The following is a 12,630-nucleotide window of genomic DNA, read 5'->3' as shown; positions in this document are numbered from 1 at the left end:
TAATCAACATCAGTAGACCGAGCCAGCACCCAAAGACATGCACAGGAAACTAGAATTACGAGATACTAGCGCGACAAATGCAACAAGATGTCTTTAGAGACTCCATTGCATTGGATCCATGGGGTGAGGTTGTTGTTGGGCGGGAAAGGGAAATAAACGGTCCCTCGCTGCGCGAAGCTGTATGTTTTTATGTTTTCAAAAACAATAAAATGTTTGATTAAAAAAAAGAATTGGCCATCAGCATCTCAGATTTGCACCATCTACCTTAAACTTAAATCACAAACCTAAAAGCTGTAGGAAATCTGCAGCATCTCCGGGATGCTCTTGGAAAATCTTTGTGAATGATATTGGCACGTGAGCATCCCAGATATGGTCCAAGCAGCTCCACATCAGGGAATCAGGTGAAAGATAGATCCTAGATGCATCTCCTGATTTGCTCCAGTGCAAATCTCTGTGAATCAGTCCCGATATACTTAGGACTAATCGGAAGAAGTTAATTCAATTGAAACGGAAAGTTTCAAACAGTGTCTGTTGCTGCTTATTTTCACACTCTCTTGTTTTGTCCTCACTCTTTTCGTGGCCTTTTTCGGTGTCACAGTTCATAGTATTACACTGTCAAAAAAACGGGGAAACCCAAATGAACCAAATGATTATAAATAGAGGATTAGCAAGCCATATTAGGAAATGTTCAAACTAGACACAGTGTCATCCTGCACCCAGCCAATTTTAAAGTCGGGCCAAGTAGAAATCAAACTGTGCACACATGCAGTTTGCTTAGGGCCCCATCTGTGAAGTATAGACAGCGAACTCCTACAAGTCAAGCTAATTTTATATATCAATCTCCACACAGCATTTGTAGTCAAGCCTCATAAACTTTGGATAGATCTAGGCTCATACTGAAAATAAAGCTCGCCGTGTTCTGCATGCAGATTCGCCCACATCCCACAGCTGGACCAAGCCAAGCAGGAACACAGGCCAGCTAGCGAAATGCTGATTTGGGATTTTCCCAGTTACACTATGATTTGTATTTGTACTTGATTATGCATTGACCTAAATAGCTCAAAGTGAACTACCACGCACAGTTCCACAAAACGGTACATAACAACTATACAGAGAATGGTAACAGAAACCTATGCTGGGAGAGGAAGTGGTGATGAGAAATTGCCTAGGGCATAATCCTCCTCTAAAAATTCACAGAATAGGGTGACATTGTTGGGTTCAGTTTGGGGATATGTTAATCCATAAATGTGTCTCCTTCCGACCAAATCACTGGTATTTTCTTCCCTTGGCTCCTGTTATTTTCTGCATTGGTCATTTGTATTATTTTACTCTCACCTTTGTTGAATATTTTACCACCTTTGTCATTTTTTGGGTTTTTTATTTTTACTTTCATCTCTTTCCACTACTTTTCAATTCCCTCATTTTCTCTTTATTCATATTTCTTCTTCTGTGACTATATCACCTGTTCTCTCCTTTTTATGTTCCTAGTTTCTGACTCTACTTTATTCTGCATGTTCTCTCTGTTTGCACCCCTTGCCTCTCCTTTTGTCATTTATTTATTTTTCATTCATTTCTTTGCCTCCTTTTAGTCTCTTTTTTTTACTTCTTTGTTCTTATTCTGGCATTTCACATATAATAATGTTTTTCTCTATCCTCTTTTTTCCACTCTTTCATCAAGCCCACTAACCCTCAAACAGAACCCCCTTCTGTACAAGCACATTACTCGGCGCTCAAACCCATTTCTCATAATCAGAGATTATGGACAACCTGATTAGGTTTTAAAGGGTCAAAGATCACGTAGCCTTCTACCACATCACCAAGCTGAGGCAGGATTGGGGGAGGACTAGGTGGGCGAATAAAAATAGTAACTTACTACACTGTCACAGATGGCGTTAAGAATTAAAAGACACAGGGCCTGATCATGAGTTGGACGGTAGCCTTTAAATGCAGTGGTACGGGTGTTACAGCCGCATTTAACGGCTGGCCCTATCACAAGTGTGGCGTGTTTACCCCGGTCAGAGCTGTGGGTAAACACGCTGGAAAAATCAGCATTTTTGGCACAATTACAGCTGGCGGTATTACTGCGTGGTAATTGTGCCAAACATTCCCCATTGGGTCCAATAGACCCAATGGGGAATGGGGACTTATATTTAGTGCCCAACCCGTGATCCAGCGGTAACACCGCCGGACAGGTGGCCTCTAATGCTGATAAAGTTTGGTTGGGCGTTATCCCAGCTGGGATACCGCCCAACTCGTGATCAGGCCCTCAGTAGGAAGTTCTGTGTCTTTATTTTTTATTTTTTAAGAACAGCGTTAGGTCATTTGACTGTTCAATTAATGTTTTTTAGTAACGATCCAGACGGATGGTTCAATCCAAGGCTCTGGCTAAAGAAGGGGCTTGGGAAGTGGCGCTAGGGCCATCGCAGTCCCTCTCGTATTCCTTGGGATTTGCTCAGTAACCCAGTTGTCCCTAACGCCCGGTTAGTGCTACCCATAGGTAACCCGTATCAGTTTGCTGTCTTAGCCTAAAGATGGTTTCCCTGAATGCAGACTCACTAACTCCCTTAGGGTCTTCCTAACTTTCCCTATTCTCTCCTCGGGTTAGTCGTCTCAGGGGAACAGGATCGTGACTTACAACAGCCCTTTTAGATTTACCTGGTTCGACTCACGGCTACTGTTACCTTGCCCTTCTACTCTACCTGCCTCCTCTTCATGACTCCTCCCGACCAGCCTTCTGTTCCTCAATGTTTCACTCTGCCATTCTTCTGCCACCACCCTTTGATGCTAATTCTTCTTCCTCTATACTATTCTTCTCACTCTACTCCTCCTCCATCTACCCTACTACTCCTGCTTCTCCCCTTCTCTGCTACTTCCCTTCCTCGTGCACTATTACTACTCCACTACTGCTCCTCCCCCCTACTACTGCTCCTCTCCTTCTACACCCACAACCCCCCTCCTACCACACTACACTCCTCCAACTTCTACCCTCCTCCTACCACAACTACCCTCTTCCCACTCCCCTACACAAACACCCTTCTTTTACTCAGTAACAGTCAATTCACATTCATTCCTTCTTCTGTTTACCAGCCACAAACACGCACATGCACACTGCAGTACCCATGCAGTCACTAAGCCAGTACTGTCAGCGACAGGTCTTACCTTTGGTGTTTTCGAAGATGTTGAAGGGAAGAGGTAAGGCCTCTCTCTACAAGAAGCCACCCCGTCATCTGTAGGAAACGCCAGGGGACGGATGGGCTCCCCCAAGAGCTCAAGCCCAATTGATAGAGGAAACCCAACGTCTGGGAGAAAACTCTCCAACCAGAAGAGATGTTTCTAGCCAAGCTGTGGCTGTCAACAGGGGATCCAAAAAACAGAGGAAATCACGGACTGAGGTAAGTCTTCAAAACAACCAACAAGGCCAGAGATTTAGATATAGAGTCAGATGAGGCGGTCTTAATCCGGTATTAGGTCAACAGACCTTTTTGAAAAAAAATGAAATTAAAAAAAACGATTTAGAAAGAATGCACTGCAGAGAGCGGTCTTTCTAAATCGGACTTTCAGCCCCTGCAAAGTGCACGAGTGCGCGCATGGGCTGACAAGCACGCCAGGACCCGGATGACGCCGCAAGGGCAAACAGGTCAGTGTGTGTGCTGCGTTTGTGTGTTGCGTGTGTGTTTGTGTGTGAGATTGTTTATTTCTGGGAAATGTGGGGGGTCGGGGGTGCTGAGGGAGGGGAGTTCGGGGGTCAAACCCCCCCAATTTTGAACAAATCCCATTGGGGCAGGGTTTAGGAGGGTGCAGGGTTCTTGAGGCAATGCGGGTTTTCGCTTTTTGCAGGCTGCCCAAAATCGGCTGAAAAAAATGTGTCTTTTTGTTGGGCGACCTCCAAAAAGCAAAATGTTCACATAAAACCCTTAAACCAGGTAAGCAGATAGAAAAAAGGACAGAAACGAATCCAAGGGATGATGTTGGAGGTACTGGGATGAGTAGGAACTCATAGGAGGCAAGAAATAAGCGAGTAGAAGTAAAAGGAGACAAGCGGAGGGAACCTTTGGCAGGAAATAGGAACAGCATTTCCCCAAACGGAGAGGTTTTGCAAGCACTACGGGCGAGGAGGAGCGTCAGTGCAATGAGAAACCAAGGGCAGTTGTGATGCACTTGCCTAGAAGCTCTTTTGTGATTAGTGCCTAGATGCCCTTTTGGGCCTTAGTAGCGCTCTATACATTTTTCCTGTGGCATTCTCCTTTTCTAGTCGGCAGCTGTGAAGCAAGCCTCCCGTGACAAGTCCTCATGGCATCATGACGTTAAGACGCCTATGTAGACCCAACGTGATCACCATCTTTAAATGGGAAGTCAGGTCTTCCAGTAGTGCCAAAGAGACGTAGCCAGAGCAAGCTTCAATGCCCGGGTGAGGCGATGAGGGTTTCTGACAAGTGCCTCACCTTTTTTCAATATCCACCTCCACAATCCGCCGCTCCTCTCTTCCTCCTGCGGATCTCTTGGTCCACCACCTCCACCTTCTCTGACCTCACCCAAACAACCCACACTTCCCTGTTTCCGGTCTTCCCTTAAATCTCCCTCCCTTCTTCCTGTTATGTGTTCTTTACCCATCCAAGCTGAGCTGTCTTCCCTATCCCTGGAATTTTGTGTGTATGGTGGAGCTTTGAAAAGGAGCTTCAGCCCCTCCCACTGGCTCCGTGGCCGCTTGACACATAATGGTGTGAGACAGAGTTTGATGTGATTAGTTGTGGATCGTCTATGACGGTGTTGGTCTCTGAAACCTTCTGTGGTGGTTAGTGGCTGAGTACATAAGGTTCCCCCACTGTTGCTCTGTGTTGTGACTACATCGTCTTTGGGGCTTCTGCGTGTGTTTGCAGCCTTCTCGCGGATTCTCTCTTGTCCGTGCTCTGGGCGGCTCTGCTGTAGATCTTCGGGACGGTAGGGTCACTTAGCAGCTCTTGAAGTTTTTAAATGTGGGTGATGAATGTATGTATGTTTCTTCGATTCCCGTGGGCGTGTCACTCTGGTCACTTTGTATTTCTTGATATCTGGAAAAAGAAGAAAAATACTGGCATGCATCTTTGTCAAGAGGCATGGCAGCAAAAAAGGGTCTGCATACAAGCATTCTGGAACAAGGGGGAGAAAGAGGAATGTAGGCCCTCTCAGCTGCCACTGCAGTTAGAACTGCCTCTGGCTCTCCCTCTCCAGCTCCCTCCTCCCCATTCTGACACGATCAGGTCCTTGGCCTTGTCACAACTGTTTGACACCAGTACAGCGCATCTTCACAATGGTACACGCGCTGGCTACACTATATTACAAATCGGGATCCTTGCTATGCTGTTCTTATATAAAATCTGTAGGAAAAAAGACATGTGAGTGTTTAATGAAGCCATCGACATTACCAGACCATATCTACAGTCCTGCAAGTCTCCTTTTAGGGCCTCTAGCGTTTTAGAAGTCCCTCTTTCAACTTAAAAAAAAATAATTTTGGTCATGTGGCCTCTTACTGCACATAATATTTTATGTAAAGTGTCCCCATTTATGAGCATGTCGGTAACATAATGCATATAACATACTACTATGCTGCCACTGCCATTCATGCCTTTGTCCCACAAGCTATCCTCATTTCAAAACCCTGAATTGCATAATATTCTTTACAGGTTTTGTTCTCTATGACTATTTCCTTGCACAATTTCAGCAAACCAATGAACCGCAATGTTTAGGATTCCTTTCAAGGTATCTCCTGCTTTTACTGCTGTGGTCTTCCCTGTCCACTGTGTGCATCCACATCCCCCCACCGGCTCCCCGCTCCCACTCCACTGTTTTTTGTTGCTGCAGTAACTGCCTCCAAGCCGCTCCTGTATCCCTGGCCACCAAAGACATGGAAGAGGGGATCTGCATGGAACCAAGCCTGTCATGTCTATAGGAGCAATCTTGGGTGAGGATTTGGTTGAATCAGCCAAATACATTTCCAATAGCACCCTGGAACGTTAACCTGGGGTGCTATTAGCAGGAATAAATCGGGTACCCAGACTCTAGCAGATGGTAAGGGCTTAGCCTCTTCGTTTGGGCCTATTAGCTTCAGTCTTGGGCCATTACCACCTGGTGCACCCCGGGAACCTGTTTATTATTGCTTGATTAGGTGCTTTTTTGAGAAAAAACAAGCAGTAATTAAACGACATGTCTTTACCATTACCACAATACTCATAATGAGGCTCTTTGGTGTGCTCCTTTATGCAACACCCCCTGAGCCAGTAAACGTCTGAAAACAAATATATAATTATCTCTTATTTACCAGGTGTGCTCAAAGCCAATCCGGGAGTTGTAGTAACATGTGCTTTGGGTGATTCTAGTCCACGTTCAGTGTACACTATAACAAAGACAATGGTTATTTCTTGTGTTGTGCCATAACAACAGTGATGTTTCATGGCGCTGTGCTGCAGAGGCAGTGATGGAACAGCCATGCATTAAGCATCAGCACTGGAGAGGCAACAATGCACTGCTGTATGTCTGGCATGCATTCCTTTACGAAAGCCTCATAGATTACTTTTCTCCCACTCTCCTAATTTCTTCATTCAGCAGAGAGAGAGACACACCAACAGAATACAGATAGTGCTTGGATGTGAGACGAGGAGAATGTCTAGACAGGGTGAGCTCATTGTATCTGAGCAAGTGAGAACTCACACCCAGCTGATGAGAATGAGGCAGTATGGGAGCACAGGCCATTCTGAGCAGTTGCATGCAATGTTCCCGTATCGTATTCTCTGAAAAAGGTGAGCATCGGATATCGGTCAAATGTCAGAGTGGACACAAATAGCCCATGTAACGAAGGAGAATTTTGTTAAACTGCAAGGGACTGATGTGTTAGGAGATGGATTGATTACTTACAGGTAATCATCATTGCTCCTAATTCTAGGCCCTATATCACTGGAGGAAAGAAAATCAGGGCACACACGACTGCCTCCAGTGCCCTTCATTTCGAATAAAGAGTCTAGTCCTTTAAACCAGCGAACTTCAGCAGTCCTTTCCACAAACCCAGGCCTCTGGCATCCATAGTAAGGGACTGCATTGGGAGTGGACCTTAACAGGCACAAATTATCTGACAAAATGGAAATCAGTGCCCCAAAGAAACATGACCGCAGAGCCCAATGGTTGTAAATGGGTAAGAATAAGGCACAGATGCTGACAGGGCCAGGTGATTATGAACACCAATGCTGCCACCAGCCCCTGTTTCCACAGCTAGAAGTGGGCTGGGCCCAAGGGAGTGGACACTATTTCCCTAAGACATCTCAGACAAAGTGACGGCACTGCCCGTCAGAAGGAGCACCCAATCTGTGTGGAATACAGTGTCCATTTCTGGTGCCTGGGCGAAGAATGATTTCCCCTGATTGAGCAGTAGGTTGCAGGACCTAGACACACTCCTGAGCCTGAAAAGGCAATCATCCAGGTAAGGGTAGGGTGACAGCCTTTCCTCATGTAACGTTCCCACCAGTGTAGCCAAGAACTTTGGCGAACCAATGAGGGGATTGAGCAGAGCCTAAAAGGTAATACTGGGAACTGAGTGTGTTCTGGGCCCACGGCAAACCTCAGATATAGGAATAAAGGGGGTGGATGGGCACATGGAGACACACAGTGGGGGGTCCAAATGATGCCAGGCACGCCCCATTCAAAATGGCAAACATGCAGAGAATGATCCCTCTTATCTCTAATGATATTTTCTGAACACATTGATTGACTGTCTTTAGACTGATGACTAAGTCGATCCCCTGAATGCCTATGGACGAAAAGCATGATGGAGTAATAGCCCCAACCCCTCCCTTCCAGAGGAACGCTCATGATGACCCCTTTGATGAAAGGGAATCTTTGCCCAACAACAAAAACTTTCCTCTTTAATGGATCTGTTGGTGAAGACGTGCGCATAGCACCGGTCTCCCTTGGAGTGGTGCTGAAGTGTAATATGTTGTTCTGGCAAACAACCTCCAATTCCCATGGGTCTGGCACATCGCTGACTGAAAAACAGAGGTCTTTTCATGGTGGAGTCTGATTTTCCATTGGGATCGGAGTGCCCCTGTGCTTTCTCTTGAAAACTGAGTGACGTCCCTGCCACTCCAGCCCTATAGCAAGGACTGGTTGTCTGAGCTGGTCTTGTTTTCCAGGGTTGAGATCTGGATGTATTCATTTATACAGGGTGGAACAATGCTCTTTTGATCACAAAGAACATACAAAAGATGAGAACTCAGATTTGACGGGAAGCAGTGAGCTTCTTACAAACGGGTGAGTTTGAGTGACATTCTGTTAGCTAGAAGGCAGATGAGCGGTAGGTTAAGAGGGTAACTCTGAGGCAAGTAGGTAGTTTAATAGTTTGGTTTTGAACAAATCATTGTGGACTTATGTCATGTCACGTGGGAGACCGGGGTCTGCCGCTCCCTTTTCCTCCTGGCGGGTCTACCCGCGCGTTCGCGTCTGGGGAATCGCCAGGGGAGGAACGTTTGGTGTTGGGGCCGGCGGTCTATGGCGCATGCGCGGGAGACCTCTGTCTCGGTTCCGCGCATGCGCCGTGGACTGGGCTCGCCTCCTCGGAAGGGCTTGCCTTCCAGGCCTCGTTGTGGGTTCGCCGGTGCCCGGAGACGAAGCGGCTTGCGTTCCAAGCCTCTCGGGCGCCAGCGACCCATAAAAGAGGCCGCGAATCGATGCAAGCCGCGTCTCAACGCGGTTTGCTTCGCTTCGTTGTCCTGTTTACCTGCAACTTACCTGGGTCCTGTCCTGGGCCAGCCTGCTACTTATCTGGGTCCAGTCTTGGGCTTGCCTGCTTACCCCTACTTAGATCCTGTCCTGGGCCTGCCTGCTACTTACCTGGGTCCTGTCTTGGGCCTGTCTGCTTACCCCTACTTGGATCCTGTCCTGGGCCTGTCTGCTACTTACCTGGGTCCTGTCTTGGGCCTGCCTGCTTACCCCTAATTGGATCCTGTCCTGGGCCTGCCTGCTACTTACCTGGGTCCTGCCCTGGGCCTGCCTGCTTACACCTACCTGGGTCCACCCTGGGCCTGCCAGCAACTCTCCCGGGTCCACCCTGGGTCCGCCTACTCAGCTCCTTATTGGGCCAGTCTGCAAGTTATATCTGGTCCCCCTCATTCCTGTCTGGCCAACTCCTGAATCTGATCCTGTGGACTGTCGGAACCACCAGCACCTGCCAAGATCTCTTCTTTCTGCGGTGTAGACCTTTCTTGCCGCGCCGGACATTTTTGACTACTGCTGCAGTACTTAAGCTCTCGGAGTAATTGTCATCGGACTTCATCTTGCCAGCGATCTTCACCAGGACAATGGCCTCACCTGTCTGTGCTTGCACAGTCCCTTTGTCACTTTAATCAGGAGAGTGCCTTTCGTGACATTGGGAGTCGGTCCATCCTCCACCCAGTTCCAATTTTGGGTGGTGGAGAGGCTGGTTCTTCGTGCCACTAGTTCATCTTTTCACGGGCTCCAGACTGGCGACCTCTGCGAGATCGACCACCAAGACATCAGGTACGCGGCCCTCTCGGGCTTCCCAACTTGACCGATTGAGACGCCTGCCTTCAGACCTGGAGATGGAGGATTCGCAAGACATGCGGAATGAGTTACTAGCACTCAGGGCCGAGATGACTGCCCTGCGTCAGGAGAATCAGACGTTACGCCAGATGATAACCCAAGGAGCGTCCAGTACCTCTCAGGTGGAGGGATGGCTCACACAACACCTATCAAGTTTGATGGAGACCCGAGACGGGTGGCTGAATTTTGTAATCACTGCCAGGATTCATTTCCTTTTCAGATCTACTTACTTCAACAACGATAGGGCCAAGATCGGGTACATCCTGGGGAACCTAACTGGGAACGCGTTAGCCTGGGCAACTCCGTTTGTGGTTACAAACAGTCCCATTTTGAATGATTTTGCTGCCTTTGAAAAAGCATTCCTTGAGGTGTTCCAGACACCTAATCTGGCCTCCGTTGCACAGAATCAATTGATGGATTACAAGCAGGGAAGCGCTGACATTATAACTTACATCAGCCGCTTCCGACTTTTGGCTACCGACTCCCAATGGCCAGAAATTACACAGAAGACTCTGTTTCGCCGAGGCCTGAGAGAGGAGTACAAGGATGAGTTACTCCATATCCCCGAACCTGAGAGCCTCCAACTTTTGATTGATCAGGTGCTCCGTATTGACCAGAGGTTAGCCGAACGAAAGGCTGAGAGACGTCGACTCGAAAGAAACAATCCCAACACGACCTGTTTACCCGCAGGTTCGTTCGGTCCTCCTGAATCTGGATCGGAGCCGATGCAATTAGGAGCCATGAGAGGTCCATTATCTGAGGAAGAGAAGAAACGGAGGAGGTCCTTACGTTTATGTCTTTACTGTGGAGCAGCCGGGCATTATCTGGGTACGTGCCCTTTGCGTCCGCAGAAGAAGAAGTCGGGAAACTAGGAGTGTACTGGAAGGGCAACGACAGGTCTCATTCCATCTTCAGACCCTTCAGTTATATGTTCGATTCGTCTTCCCATGCAACCAGCAGTGTTACAGACCTTGAAGATCCAGATTAAGTTGCCTGACAAGAACCTGGAAGTATTTGGTCTGTTGGACAGTGGGGCTTCCGGCAATTACATCGACGAGACATTCGCCTCCAGACACAAGATACCACTCATTTCCAGACACACACCTCTAACCGTGGAGCTCATAGACGGAATTCCCTTGTCTTCCGGGCCCGTCCGTCAGTTCACAGTAGGTCTAGCCCTCCAGATTGCTGACCATTTCGAAGAACTCGCCTTGGATGTAATAAAGTCCCCGACTTACAAAGTGGTCTAGGGGTTACCTTGGCTGCAATACCATAACCCGGTGATAGACTGGAGAACCCAGACTTTGACCTTTTCATCCGCTGTTTGTGCCCAGGAATGCAAGCTACCGGCTCCTACCCTGGCCGTTTCGACCCCCCTGGAAACATACGGCAGAGGGGTCAGTCTATGTTCTACGTCTCTGATCCCACAGGAGTACACCGACTTCGAACAGGTATTCTCTGAATCTGGCGATATACCTCTTCCTCCACATCGTTCCTTTGACTGCTCCATTGAATTGTTGCCGGACTGTGACATTCCCCATGGGAAATTGTATGCCCTAACACGGGACGAGAAGCAGGTGCTTCAGGAGTACTTGTCGGAGAGTCTACAAAAGGGATACATAGTGCCGTCTAAGTCGCCCGCAGGATTTCCCATGTTTTTTGTAAAGAAGAAGGAAGGCACTTTGAGACCCTGTGTTGACTACCGGCAACTGAACGACATAACAGCAAAAGACCGTTATCCTTTACCTCTGATTCGCAGTATTCTTGAGACCTTGCATACTGCTCGGGTCTTCTCCAAATTGGACTTACGCGGTGCTTACTACTTGGAACGTATCAAGAGTGGGGATGAGTGGAAGACAGCCTTCAAGACACCTTTTCGGCATTTTGAGTATAGAGTCATGCCTTTCGGCTTATGCAATGCCCCCGCTGTTTTCCAACGATTTATGGACTACATCTTTGGTGATCTGCTTGGCTTATCCGTCTGGGTGTATTTGGATGACATCCTGAATTTTTCCAAATCCCTAGACGAGCACGTGGAACATGTTCGTGAGGTCCTTCGTCGGTTGTCCATTAATAATCTATTCGCTAAGGCGGAGAAATGCTGCTTTCACCAACCCAGCATCAAGTTTTTGGGGTTTGTGTTTAATCAGGAAGGGATTGGGATGGATCCCAAGAAAGTGCAAGCCATACAAGAGTGGAAACATCCTCATGATATCAAGTCTCTTCAACGCTTTCTGGGATTCGCTAATTTCTACAGGCGCTTCATTCCACAGTTTTCTCAGATCTCTGCGTCCCTCACCAGGCTAACCAGCAGCAAAATCGCTTTCAAGTGGGATTCCATGGCTTCTCAGGCTTTCGACACCTTGAAGTCAGCTTTTATGGCTGCCCCGATTCTGCGCCATCCACAGGAGGAGTTACCCTACATTGTGGAGGCCGACGTTTCCAGCTTCGCGGTCGGAGCCGTTCTCCTACAGAAAGACCCGACTACGTTGGTAGAACATCCAGTGGCCTATTTTTCTCGCAAGCTGAATCCCAGCGAAAGAAACTACGCGGTGATTGAAAAAGAACTGTTGGCTATTAAGACCGCATTTGAGGAATGGAGACATTTCCTTCTCGGAGCTCGCTTTTCCGTGGAAGTGCGGACAGATCATCGCAATCTGCAATACCTTCGCTCCTTGCAATGTCGAACTCCTCGTCAGGCCAGGTGGCCCTTCTTCTTCTCTCCGTTTAAGTTTCATGTTACTTACATCCCGGGAACCTCCAATTTGAAAGCCGATGCACTCTCCAGGTCCCTGGAGAATGTGGAAGAGGCGTCCTGCCCAGCTCAGCCACTGATATCCCCTCAACATTTCTTGCTGACTTTGTCTCCTCACCTTGAGTCCATCGTGGACGCCACTCGGACGGATCCCGAAAGAGCGACCCTTCTTAGTCGTCAATTTGTGTCTGAACAAGATGGGCTTTTGTTTTTTCGAAAAAGGCTGTACATTCCTAAGGGAGCTATTCGGAATGGCATTTTGCATGGATTCCACGATTCGCCTATTGGAGGAC

At 47.9% G+C, this 12,630-nt stretch overlaps 1 protein-coding gene across 1 annotated transcript in view; it reads right to left on the bottom strand.

Moving 5' to 3' along the window:
* The window catches only part of ABI3BP (ABI family member 3 binding protein), a 1,926,231-nt gene that overhangs the window by 984,734 nt on the left and 928,867 nt on the right, over positions 1-12,630 (bottom strand). Inside the window, exon 10 of the mRNA XM_069637268.1 lies at positions 6,296-6,370. Coding sequence (XP_069493369.1) covers positions 6,296-6,370 — 75 coding nt within the window. The remainder of the gene's footprint in view (positions 1-6,295; positions 6,371-12,630) is intronic.

Source organism: Ambystoma mexicanum, chromosome 7p (genome assembly GCF_040938575.1).
Source record: "Ambystoma mexicanum isolate Mex_15411 chromosome 7p, UKY_AmexF1_1, whole genome shotgun sequence".
In the NCBI taxonomy this organism is placed as follows: Eukaryota; Metazoa; Chordata; class Amphibia; order Caudata; family Ambystomatidae; genus Ambystoma; species Ambystoma mexicanum.
The sequence above is the reverse complement of the archived record's forward strand: the minus strand, read 5'-3'. Positions and strand labels throughout refer to the sequence as shown.